The sequence below is a fragment of the Ursus arctos genome, unplaced genomic scaffold (assembly GCF_023065955.2).
Source record: "Ursus arctos isolate Adak ecotype North America unplaced genomic scaffold, UrsArc2.0 scaffold_7, whole genome shotgun sequence".
Classification (NCBI taxonomy): domain Eukaryota; kingdom Metazoa; phylum Chordata; class Mammalia; order Carnivora; family Ursidae; genus Ursus; species Ursus arctos.
In genome coordinates, this window is record NW_026623089.1 from 77,788,936 (window position 1) to 77,802,392 (window position 13,457).

Genomic DNA, 13,457 nt, shown 5'->3' on the forward strand with positions numbered 1-13,457 from the left:
ATAACCCAAGTTTATTATCATAAGGCCTGGAGAAGGGAAGTTTAACATGGGTCTGCAAGACAGCTTTCCTTGTGGAGGTTCCGTAGGGAGAACCCAGTTCCTTGCCTGTTCCGGCCCGGCTCCTAGAGGCCACCCACATTCCTCGGGGAGTGGCCCCACATCACTCTGACCTCTGTGCCTCTCATCACCTCACCTCCTCTCCCATGGCTGCAGCCCACATCCCCTCTCTTCACTCCCACCCTCTTACTTTCCGTAGAGGGACCTTGATTACTTGCTTACACCAGATCGTTCAGGATACCCTCCCCACTCAAGATCCTTAGCTTAACCGCATCTGCAAAGTCCCTTTTTATCATGTAAGGTCACGGAATCACAGGTCTCAGGGATTTGGATGTGGACAACACTGGGGCCATTATTTAGTCCACCAGAGTCATTTAAAATGATCAGGCCATTTAACCTTCTGGAAACTGCCCTGAAATTTCACCAGAATCTAGAGAAAACTTTCTATCTTCTCATTTTTCACTAATAAAATCTGCTTTTCTTTAGGTGTAACCAGATGATAAAAATAATGCCATTTCTGATTCAATATGTTTTCCTAATTTGGTTAATTATCAATGTCTTGATAGGATAGTGTACTACAAGGTCACGGCAAATGTGTATTCTGTGTACACATTCTGTGTACACATTGTGAGACGCAAACAACCATATCCTCTGGGTCAGTTATTTCATAGTCCTGAACGATGTACTCACCAACTTGCAAGACAAACTACTTCTTTTTATTGTGATAAAATACACATAACATAAAGTTTGCCATTTTAACCACTGTTAACTATACAATCTAGTGGTGTTAATTATATTCACAATGTTGTACAACTATCAACACCATTTCCAAAACTCCCTCATCACCCCAAACAGAAATCCTGTACCGACCGAGCAATAACTCCCATTCCCTCCTCCTCCTCCCAGCCCCGGCAAACCTCGAATCTATTTTCTGTCTCTATGAATTTGCCTATTCTAGATATTTCATTTAAGTGATACATTACAACTTGTCCTTTTCTGTCTGGTTTATTTTACTTACCATAGTATTTTTCAAGGTTCAACCATGCCGTAGCATGTATAAGTACTTCATTTTTTTTTTTTTTACAGATTTATTATTTATTTGAGAGGGAGAAAGCACTCATGTGAGTGGGCGGAGGAGCAGAGGGAGAGGGAGAGAAAGAATCTCAAGTAGACTCCACACTGAGGGGGATGCTTGACGCCGGGCTCGATCTCATGACCCTGAGATCATGACCTGCGCCTCAGTCAAGAGCTGGACACTTAACCAACTGAGCCACCCAGGCACCCCAGTACTTCATTCTTTTTATTGCTGAATAATATTCCATTGTACGTGTCATACCACATTTTGTTTACCCACTGATCTGTTGATGACGCTTGGGTTGTTCCCACCTTCTAGCTGTTATGACTAATGCTGCTATGAATATTGCTGTGCGAGTGTCAGTTTGAGCCCATGTTTTGGTTATACACTAGACGTGGAATTGCTGGATGATTAAGTATTCTATGTGTAACTTTTTAAGCAACTGCCAGACTGTTTTCCACAGTGGCTTTTCCATTTTACATTCCCACAAGCAATGTACTAGAGCTCTACTTTCTCCACATTTTCACCACTGCTAGTTATTTTCTTTTTAATTTTAACCATCCTAGTAGGCATGATGTGATATTTCCTGTATCTTTGATGTAAATCTTTTCATGTGCTCACTGACCATCTGCATATCCTCTGGGGGGAAATGTCGATTCAAGTCCTTTGCCCATTTAAAAAATTAGGTTTGTGTTCTCTATATGTTTTGGATATTTGTCCCTTACCAGGCATATGATTTGCTAATATTTTCTCTCATTTCATGGGTTGCCTTTTTACTCACTTGAAGTCCGACTTATTGTGTATTTTGTCACTTATACTTTTCATGTCATATTTCAGAAAATATTGCCAAACCTAAGTTTATGAAGACTTTTTCCTAATTTTTCCCCAGAGTTTTACAGTGTTGTTGTTGTTTTTTTAAAAGATTTTATTTATTTATTTGACAGAGAGAGAGACAGCCAGAGAGAGAGGGAACAGAGCAGGGGAGTGGGAGAGGAAGAAGCAGACTCCCAGCGTAGGAGCCTGATGTGGGGCTCGATCCCAGAACGCCGGGATCACGCCCTGAGCCGAAGGCAGACGCTTAACCGCTGTGCCACCCAGGTGCCCCTATGGTGTTTTTTTCTTTTTTTTTTTTTTTTTTAAGTTTTATAGCTTTTAAATTTAGGTCTTTGATCCATTTTGAGTTAATATTTGAATATGGTATAAAGTAAGGGCCCAACTTCATACTTTTGAATGTGGATATCCCATACCACTTGTTAAAAAACTGTCCTTTCCTCACTGAATGGTCTTGGCAACTTTGATGGAAATCAATGGAACATAGATGTGAAGGTTATGTCTGAGTTCTCCATTCTCTCAAGTCCACTGGTTTGTAGGCCCTCCTTATGTCAGTACTGCACTGTCTGGAGTACTGCAGCTTTGTAGTAAGTTTTAATGTCAGGAAATGTGAGTCTTACCACTTTGTTCTTTTTCACATTGTTTTGGTTACTCTGGGTCGCTTGAAATTCCATATGAATTTTAAGATGGGCTTTTCCATTTTTGAAAAAGCACTGTTGGGACTTTGATAGTGATTACACTGAATGTGCCTATCATTCTGAGTAATATTGTCATCTTAACAATATTAAGTCTTCCAACCCACGAGCACAGGATGCCTTTCCATTTATTTAGGTTTTCTCTAATTCTTTCAGCAATATTTTGTAGTTTTCAGTGTGAGAGTGTTGTACCTCATTGGTTAAATGTATTCTTAAGTATTTTATTCTTTTGGATGCTATTGCAAATGGGATTGTCTTAATTTCCTTTTCAGATTTTTCACTGCTAGTGCATAAAAATTCAACTGATTTTTGTGATTTTTGTATCCTGCAACTTTGCTAAATTCATTAATTAGATCTAAAAGGAGTGTGTGTGTTGGGGGGTATGTACACATATTTGCATGTATTCTTTATATAATCTACGATATAGAGTTCTTCCATTCCAATTTGGCTGTACTTTATTTCTTTTTTCTCTTGTCTAATTGCTCTGGAACTGCCAATATTATGCTAAGGAGAGTGGCAAAAACAGGTATCCTTGTCTTGTTACTGGTATTAGGGGAAAAGCTTTCTCTCCTTCCCCACTGAGTATGATGCTAGCTGTGGGTTTTTTATATATAGCCTTTATCATACTGAGAAGGTTCCCTTCTACCCCTAGTTTATTGAGTATGAAGGGATGTTGGATGTCGTCAAGTGCTTTTCCCACATCAGTTGAAAGGACCGTGTGTTTCTCCCCTACCTTCATGCTATCCATGTGCTGTACTACACTGACTGACTTTGCATACTAAACCACTATTACGTTTCTGGGATAAATCCCCCTTGGTCGTGGTGTATAATCCTTTCTGTATGCTGCTGAATACTATTTGCTAGCATCTGGTAAGGATTTTTGTGTCTACATTCAGTAAGGATATTGGTCTGTAGTTTCTTGTAGTGTCTTCTCAGGCTTTGGTATCAGGTAATGTTGGCCTCATAGAATAAGTTGAAAAGACTTCTTCTATTTATTTAATAAAAGGCTTTTCTTTGTTAGGAGATTTTTTTTTTAATGAATATGTTGTTATTTTCTTCATAAATAGAAACCACATCACTTTATCTGTTACAGTGAATAAGGAGAGGCAATAATTCAAGAGAGCTGCAGAAAGCTTTCTTATGCACATAATAATAGAAACCATGCCTTTGGTGAGCTTTTCCTTTTGATCTCTGTTCCCCCACCCACATCAGTATGTTGCTTCCGGAACGGGACTCTGCCTTCGAATCTTATACTAGTTGGGAAGCTAGTCCAGCACCTTGCCTTAATAACAGAACAGAAAGTTGTTGGGAGATTTTTGATTGTTGATCCAGTCTTCTTACTTGTTATGGATCTATTCAGATTTTCTTTTTCTTCTTGAGTCAGTTTTGGTAGTTTGAGTGTTTCTAGGGATTCGTCCATTCCCTCCAGGATATCCAATTTGTTTGGTATACAACTGTTCATAGTATTCTCTTATGCTATTTATTCTGTAATCAGTAGTAACATCCTTCTTTAGCTTCTGATTTTAGTAGTTTAAGTATTCTCTTTTTTCTTAATCTAACTAAAGGTTTGTCAATTTGTTGATCTTTCCAAAGAACCAGTTTTAGGTTTCATTGACTCTATTGTTTTTGTATTCTCTGTTTCATTTATTTCTGCTCTAATCCTTACTAGCTTTATTTTTTTCTTCCTCTTTACGGCTTCAAACTCAATTTAATATATTCGGGAATGAGTTTTTTCCTCAAATACCTAAAATGTAAAAATAAATAAGCATGTCTGTGTCTTCAGACAAAGACTAGCCTACTTGTTAGATTTACTGTTTCAATCCACATGAACAGCTCTCATACAATGAACAGAATCTTACTATGTCTTCATGAAGATGTTCAGGAGGTCATGAGGGAGAGCTACCCCAGACTGAATGTTAAGGCCATCCTCTAGTTTTCAAGACTGTGTCAGCCTGAGAGACAACAATACCACAAGCCTCTCTGGCACCTGCAGGAAAAACTGAAATCAAGTCTCTCATTTTCAGATTATGGCGTCATCAGAACTTGGTCTGTTTTTGTAGAAAACAAGCATGACAAGAATCCTATGATAGCCTGTGAACAATGATTTCGCCCCTTGAGAAAAAAGCATGGATCTAAGTGACACACTTACTATAATGTGATTTCACAACACTCCCCACAGATGCGCTCCGAAGTCCCTAAGACTAGCTTTCTAAGGGTGTACTTGGAAGAGTTGCCTTCTCTCTGATTTTCATTTGCATCTCTTGTCTCGCTTTCACACTTCACCTTGTCTGACCGAGATCACCATCACCGGATACTCATCCTGCCCACCTATCTCCTACTCCTCCCTGGGCTTTCCATGCCTCATAAACCATGATCATTCTGAGTGAGACACCCAAGGTCAGGTCTAAGGAGATGGGATCAGGTGACTTCAGCAAAATCAAGAAAGGCATTGACAGGTTTAGCAGAAGGAGTTAAGGGGTTAATAATTACTTACACCAATTAGGAGACTTTCTACAGAAAATAATGAAACACTAGTTCAAACAGTAAAGACGGTTATTACCTTAGATGACAGGAAGCCCATGGGCGGTATACTTCAGGTTTAATTCAACAGCTCAACGGCATCATGAAGGACTCAGGTTTTTTCCACATTCGGCCATGTCATCTCACTGTGTTGGCTTTGTTTCCAAGCTGGCTCCTCACTGGTTGCAAGACGGCTGCAGCAGGTCTAGTCGTCACAGTTGGACATGCTAACGTCCAGGGCAGTTGCCTTTTCCTTATGTGTACCATTCTCTTGCATTTTAAGTTTGAAGATTTTTTAAAGATGATAGTTACAGTTATTGGCATCTCTGTGCTTTCAACCCCTTTCATCTTTCCAAACCATGAGTTGCATCTGTTAAAAACAAAATGTTAAGATAAAATAAAATTTTAAAAATAAACTTCATGGAATAGATGCTGAGCGAGCTGGGGATTCTAAAGAGTTGGATAGAGGGAGAGGTGCATAGACTAGTAGAAGGTGAGAATCTCGTGGGGCTTGAATCCTGCAGGAATAGAAGTTTAGAACCAGGAGCAAAAGTTCTGAGCCAGGACTTCTTGGCATCTCCATTTTTTGTTTGTTTGTGTGTTTGTACCTTCTTAATTCTAAAAGATTTGTACTCTGTAACTTGCCCTGGCTAAATTTTCTTAATCTTATGTTCTAAACTGTCTCATTTAATCAATAACAAGTACTCCACTATCTTTGAAATATCCATTTTAGGCATTTCATTCACTGAATGCCATCTCCTTCCTTCCAGAATATTTAACTATGCCAACTGTAATATTTCTTTGAGTCATTAGGATCTCTGATCCACCCATCCTATAAAGTGTTGACTATTTATCACCCCATCACTTGTCTTTTTTATTTTTATTTTTTTATTTGTCCTTTTTTAGAACAAAAAAAAATTTACTCAGAAACTGCTCTCCTGTCTCAGTGACAAGAATTGAGTTACATGCTCTTTCCTAAACCAAAACTGGCAAGAAAAATATAGTTACCAGGATTGGTTTAAACCAATCAGGACTTTTTCTTTAAGTGGGGACAGAGTGACCTTCCTGAGAGGTGAATATGTACATACTGATTCAAGAAAAAAGAGAGAATAAATGTTGAGTGGTTAACTAATATAACTACTGTAGTATTATGTGCAATATTTATCCTTTTAGCCCCATCTACAAATGACACTTTTTAAGGTCACTGTTCATTTGTCAGGAATAGGTATGTATCAGGAAGAGAAACACAAAGATAGCTCTCTTTCTACTAATCATAATCTAGAACTGGTTCTACTTAGTACCTGTTAGATGAGATGACTTTGCAAGGCATCTAACCTCTCTTTGTTTTGATTTCCACATCCACAACATGATATAAATACTGTTCTTAATAGGTCATGGGATAACCGGGAAGGTAACATAATTACGTTGCATACATACAATGCAATATTATTTCCACATTTTATCTTCCCACACTGCTTATCTCATTTATTCATTCATACATACACCCTTTTAAGAAATAATTGCTGACAGTCTACCTGATATAAGGAATGGATATTTGAGCATCAAAAAAGTTTTCACCGTCACTCTTGCATCTAAGGTATTAACTCAGAATGATTTAGCAGCAACTGTTTCATCTGTTGGAGTACAGAATCAGACAGGGTAGTAAAGGATACAAGACAGGGTAGGTGGGGTGATGAAGGGTGTTGTTTATGGAACCATAATGGTTGCTTCGATTGCAGTGTGAACTGTCCTGTTTACTAAAGTTGCTGCAACCAAGTGTGTGAGTCCACAGATGCCAACACTGCTTTTCTAGCTTAAGTAATGCTGGATTTTAATACTTACCGATAGACAATGTAGGCAAAGGAACTCAACCCAAGAAAGACAAATTGATGTTACAAGAAAATAGTGAACAGGGACGCCTGGGTGGCTCAGTTGGTTAAGCTCTGCCTTCAGCCCAGGTCATGACTGCAGGACCCTGAGCCCCATGTCAGGCCTCCTGCTCAGTGGGGAGCCTGCTTTTCCCTCTCCCTCTGCCCCACCCCGCCTCATGCTCACTCACTCTCTCTGACAAATAAACAAAATAAATATCTAAAAAAATAAATGAATAAATAAAAAATAAAATATGTGTGTGAGGGGCGCCTGGGTGGCTCAGTTTATTAAGCGTCCAACTCTTGGTTTCGACTCAGGTCATGATTTCAGGGTCCTGGGATGGAGCCCCATATCAGGCTCCATGCTCAGTGGGGAGCCTCCTTCTTGCTCTCCCTCTGCCTGCAGCTCCCCCTGCTTGTGCTTGCTCTCTCTCTTTGTGAAAGGAAGGAAGGAAGGAAGGAAGGAAGGAAGGAAGGAAGGAAGGAAGGAAGGAAGGAAGGAAGGAAGGGAGAAAGAAAGAAAGAAAGAAAGAAAGAAAGAAAGAAAGAAAGAAAAGGAAAGAAAAAGAAAAGAAAGAAAACAGTGAACAAAAACTGAAAGATTGGCTCATGCAGGGGCTAGTGAGACAACATGAAATTGACATTTATGTACTAAGTAAAAAACATTCTTCCTGATAAAGAGCTAATGAATAACTTTTCTCTGAAAGTTCTCTGTTTGGGGGAGTAAGGAAATACTGATGGTTTTGAAGTCTGCTAACCAATTGTCCTAGAGGTCTAATTGCTCAAAGAGATTTTCCAATTTTGGAAAACTAACATTTCAGAAAAAAATAAGATGTTTAAACAATTGCTATTGTCTGTGCTTGTTCTTGAAAAATACAGGTAGGAAGAGAAATTTTTTTCCCAAGATTTAGAACATGTTACTCATCTTTGTGATGGGGAAACAAGATATTTCAGAGGGGACTTCTGGAGGAAATTATGCCTCTGAACAACAGTACTGGCATAAACAGGAAAATCATTACAGAACACGACTAGAAAGTGAACAGTTACAGTTTTCTCCTATTAAATGGAAGGAGCAAAGCACAGAAAGAATCCTGGCAATTTAAACATTGTATCCGGTTTCTAAAATAGTTCAGTGGATTTAGAACCAACATTTGATGGGAGGGAAGAATTCCCAACATCAAAGTCCCAGGATGTGTCAAGACACTAGAAGAGAACCTTTGTCACTGCAAAATAACTCCCTTAGCAAGGCATAATAGAGAATGGAAAAAAGCAAGTCACCTCCACCATTGGGCACGGTTCAGTGAAGTTCTACTCATCAACTGAAACACAACGTTCAACAATTCAGCTTGGCTTTTACATGCTGGGGAACGATGTAGTGGTTAGCTACCAGTGATGGTGATATTGTTCCTTTCAAACAAAGGTATCTTATCCGTGGAGTCTGGTGATCTATGCAACCTCCACATTCAAGCAAGGTTGGAGGGACTGCTGTTGAAGCATGGATCACTCCAGCCGTGCATGGAACCTTCTTCTGTTGGCTCTTTCTACTGCAATAAAAAATAAGCATTTAATCAATAACCAGGAAAGGAAAGATGAAATAGCAGGGCAGTAAGATATTAGAGTTAAAACTTTCTTGGAATAGGCACAAAATTAGTTGCTTAATGTAGTTGTAAGATAACAAATATCTATGACAAACTGGCCATTGCCTGTTTACTTGGCTAAAGGAAAAGGGATAACAAGAAACATTTTAATTATATTCAATAAGAGTTACAAATTGAGGGGTGCCTGAGTGGCTCAGTCGGTTAAGCGGCTGCCTTCAGCTCAGGTCATGATCCCAGGGTCCTGGGATCGAGTCCTGCAACAGGCTGCCTGCTCAGCGGGGCGCCTGCTTCTCCCTCTCCCTCTGTCTCCCAGCTTGCGCGCTCTCTCTGTCAAATAAATAAAATCTTTTTAAAAAAGTTACAATTTGATTTGGGGCCAGAAACTATATAAAGTCTTTATGTAAACTGCCTCATTTAATCCTATCAATAACAGCATAACATAGGTATTACACCCAATTTATAGAAGAAAACAAATTGAGTCAACAGTTTAACTTGCTCAAGATCTCATGGATATTAAGTGATGAAGCTAGAATTTGAGAATCAGAAAGTCTAACTTCAGAAACCATGTTTTTAATCAATATTATCTATGCTTACATAGATAGCTACCCTATCCCCCAAAGCATTTAGCCTTTTCCTTTCCTTATTGTTTCTTTACCAATAAGCCTCTTCTTTAGTAACCTTTAAAAAAATATTATAGATGTCTGTAACTTAAAATACTGTATTTGACACCATGCAATCTTAAGAGTGGAACAACTATTTTAGAAGTCCTTTGAATAAATAATCTGGGAAAAATACAGTATTCTTTAATATAGTGGATTCATTAGAAAAGTTCTACTTAAGACAAATTAGAATAATACAGAACAATAGAATTCAATTGTTTTCTTTTCCACTCTGAGGTACACAACGGATAATGTTTTCTGGATAAAATTGCAGAACCACTAGCAATTCAAGTCTTCCACTCTCTGTTGGATCCCCAGAGCTGGCAAACCAACTTTTTACTTGTTTCCCATTCCTCTCAGTTGCAAATCCTTTCCCACTTCTCTCAGTTCTAAATCCAATCCATTTCTACATTCCAAAGACCTAAATCCTATTCTTCCATCTCTTCAGATAATCTTGCCTCCTATATCACTGAGGAACCCGAGGCCGTCAGGCTTAAAATCCATTAATTCCCTCCTGCTAGACCAACAAATGTTATCTACATGTACATCCATCCTTCCAATCTTCTCTCAGAAAAATAAGGTCTTCTCTTGTTCTGGTCCAAATCAAATTCTCTGTGCTCTTGGTTCCATGTGCTCCTCTCTTCAAGGAATCTGAACCACTAATTTTCCATTCTATCTCTCGTGTTGTGGTAGATTGTCAAATACATTGCTATCATGCTTACAACCTCACATGAAGGAAAGCGATCCACCTGTGGTCTTTACCAAGAGGCAACCATGTTTTATACTATGCAGACTCCTGGGTACTAGTTGATAGGACAAGGTGGGCAACTATCTCAAAGGGCAGCCAACTTACAGACTGGCCAGAGAATGAAGACGTGGCCTGACGTGAAAAGATGAGCAGGGCCTGTTGCCTACTCAAAACTTTTCAAAGGTACTCACTGCTTTAAGAATGACAAACCATTTTAAGGAAGATGAGTGGATTTTTATTATTAGGAAGGTTATGAAATGATCTTTAATGCATGTCAGTCATGCTTGTGAAAGTCAGTCATTTTAATGTTCAGTGTAAGTTTATACAGTGTAGTTGCTAGAGAGCTATGCACCTTAGCACAGGAGTAACATATATTACTGAACATTATTGATAAAAATACTATTCATAGCAGCCTATTATATGAATTTCAAATGTCATCTGTGATTCTCACAATAATTCCACAATGCGGGTTCTAATATTCTTTCTTTTCAAAAAAGGAAACTAAGGCCCAGAGAACTTGAGTTGCTTCGTAAGGTCACTCAGTTAATGACTGGTGGAGCTTGGCGTCTGGATCCAAGGCTTATATACTCGTCATCCTCTTTATACTATCTCTGGCTTTTTCCTAGTGAAAAACGTGAAAGCATTGCTTAACTTTATCATTTGTCATCTTGGCCATAACGACAAAATGATTGGAGCTGGTTTAATAAATATATAAAACAGCATAACATTAACAGATGAGGAATGAGAGGAAGGAAAAAAAATCAAGCTAAGGGCAAATTTAGTGTATAGGAATGTGTGCCATTGATTTTATGAGTAGGTAGACAGGGTCTCTAAAGATTACTTCATTAGGAAGGATGGTTGCCTTTGGGAAGAGTTGGTGGTACCTCCTGAGGATACAAAAGATCAGGCATGAGAGGTGATCATTATTAGGCACATATATTAAGCAAAATATAATGACATGCAACTGGCACAAATGCTTGCTGAATGCACTTAAAAATATCATCAGGCATTTCAGCCGATAAAACGTAAGGTTAGGAAGTCTGCAAAGAAAAGGTAGATGTCCACCAAATATTAATTTGAGCAAAGTTCTGTGAAAATATCACTGACCATGAATACTCATTCCACAAAACAGCATATCGAAAAAGGAACATCTGACAACGGAAAGATGGCTTTCGGCTACAGAATGTCTTAAAATTTGCAGCGTCCAAGTGGAATCTATTCTTGATTTTACACCATTTTGTTCAGTGGTTAACATTTAGAGGTACACCTCTCTGAACCAGAGATGCCTGAACAAGGAGAAAAGTAGTTAAGATAGAGATGGGCTTACCAAGAGCAATTTAGTAGTGTCTTTGAAGGAAAAGCTCCATTACAAAAACATGATCCAAATTTCCTTGAATTTGGATCACCATATGACTTCTTTAATCTTTATTCTTTTCGCAACAAAGTGGTGTTCAAGTGGAAAAACCAAGGTATTGCTCAGATTTATGATTTTTTTTCTTGGCTCAAACAAAGATTCTGAGCAATAACCTATGAAGACACGTAGCTGATTTGAGTATGTAATTACACAGGAGCGGAGTTTCAGCTTGGAGTGGTGGTAAATAGAGAGCATGTTTGCTCCACACAGCAGATTAGCTCATACTTAATAATGCAGTCAATCTGCCGGCCTAAGACTCCACACGCCAAGGGATTAGGGTTGTGCTGTCCCTACTCTGCAAGTCTCTGATGCCAACAAGCACAATCCTTCCGGGGTGCCGCGTCGCGGAGCTCAGCTCCGCTAGCCCAGGTCCAGACACTACCAAAGGCTCGGGAATTGGATTTCCTGGAGAACAGAGCCTTTCTCCGGTTCTGGTCGGCCTGGCTGTATGCTAGAAAACAGGCTTGGACTTCGGCCGGCTTGCTGGGGCACGGCCCGGAGATGTACTCTGTAAACAGCGTCAGGCGCACCGCAGGCGGGTGGTTCAGAGAGCACATTTTCTACACCGCAGGTGAACGGGGCGGGGCCGCCCTAGTCAGCCGGTATTACAACGTGTCCTGTGGGGGCCGCCTCCGAGACACAGGCTCAGTCCCGGCTCATTCCCGCCCCAGAGCATTCCAAAGAGCGGGGCAGTGGTTGAGTCAGTCCGGAGGCGCCTACCACGCGGAAGCTCGCCCACGCGGGAGACCCAGCCGACGCCAACTCCACCTCAGCCACAGGTCTCCGAAGCTCCCCAGCGTTTCGTGCCGGCGCCACCGGAGCCGCACGTGGGAGCCCCCAGGCTGCCCCAGCGCTCCGTACCCCAGCGCCCGCGCCGCACCGCGAATTCTGGCGGCCCGGACCCAGGCAGGAAGCGCCGTCGGGACCCGCCCCCTGCCCGCCGGAGCCGGAAGTCGCGACCCCGGCCGGTACGTCGCCCTCCGCGGGCCGCGCCGCACCATGCTCCGCGGCCCCGAGCGCCTCGTCAAGGTCTCCGTGGCGCCGGTCGCGGCCCTGGCTGTGGCGCTGCTCTCGTCGCTCTCGCGCTGCTCCCTCCTGGAGCCGGAGGATTCCGCGGTCTCGGCGCTCAGCCCTTACTTCGGCACCAAGACTCGCTACGAGGATGCCAACCCCGGGCTGCTGGCGGACCCCGAGGCGCCGCGGAGGGACCCCGAGCTGCTGGAGGACACCTGCACCCCAGTGCAGCTGGTGGCCCTCATCCGCCACGGCACCCGCTACCCTACGGCCAAGCAGATCCGAAAGCTGCGGCAGCTGCACGGCCTGCTGCAGGCCCGCAGGCCTGGCGACGGGCGCGCTGGCTCCGCCGGCGGCCGCGACCTGGGCGCCGCGCTGGCCGACTGGCCCCTGTGGTACGCGGACTGGATGGACGGGCAGCTGGTGGAGAAAGGGCGGCAGGACATGCGACAGCTGGCGCTGCGCCTGGCCTCCCTCTTCCCGGCTCTCTTCAGCCTCGAGAACTACGGCCGCCTGCAGCTAGTCACCAGCTCCAAACACCGCTGCGTGGACAGCGGCGCCGCCTTCCTGCAGGGGCTGTGGCAGCACTACCACCCCGGCCTGCCGCCGCCCGACGTCGCAGGTGACGGCCCGGTGTCCCCTCTTTCCCTCTGCCCCCAGGCCCCCGGGTGCCCATCCTGTGGCGCGTGTTCAGGGCTGGGCTGTCTCCCTTGTCCCCATGCAAATCCGTTTATCAGGGATGCAGTGGACACCTTCCAGGGGCTGGACGCGGTAGTGGACGTCGGCGGACCCGACAGGAGAGGAGACAGCCGGGCGAGTTTCTCGGTGTCCCGTTCCCAGACAGAACTGCCCCCTCTCCGAGCACCGGCCCTGCCTTTCCTCCCTCCTTGGCAGCTAGTGCCAGGACTTCTCCTCCTCAGGCTTTGCTTCTGAAAAGTGGTTTTTTTTGCTTACCGACTTTTTTTTTTAATTACATAT

General features: G+C 42.4%; 1 protein-coding gene and 1 long non-coding RNA gene across 4 annotated transcripts in view; one reads left to right on the plus strand and one right to left on the minus strand.

Moving 5' to 3' along the window:
• Positions 1–11,993, minus strand: part of LOC113258981 (uncharacterized) — a 53,597-nt gene extending 41,604 nt beyond the window's left edge. For all 3 annotated transcript variants that reach the window (XR_008957982.1, XR_008957981.1, XR_003317420.4), the window contains exons 1-3: positions 11,379–11,993; positions 8,325–8,590; positions 5,219–5,548 (exon numbers count right to left, since the gene is read on the minus strand). This is a non-coding gene — a long non-coding RNA (uncharacterized LOC113258981). The remainder of the gene's footprint in view (positions 1–5,218; positions 5,549–8,324; positions 8,591–11,378) is intronic.
• Positions 11,994–12,104: 111 nt separating this feature from the next.
• Positions 12,105–13,457, plus strand: part of MINPP1 (multiple inositol-polyphosphate phosphatase 1) — a 43,696-nt gene continuing 42,343 nt past the window's right edge. Inside the window, exon 1 of the mRNA XM_026504101.4 lies at positions 12,105–13,101. Coding sequence (XP_026359886.2) covers positions 12,465–13,101 — 637 coding nt within the window. The 5' untranslated portion in view covers positions 12,105–12,464. The remainder of the gene's footprint in view (positions 13,102–13,457) is intronic.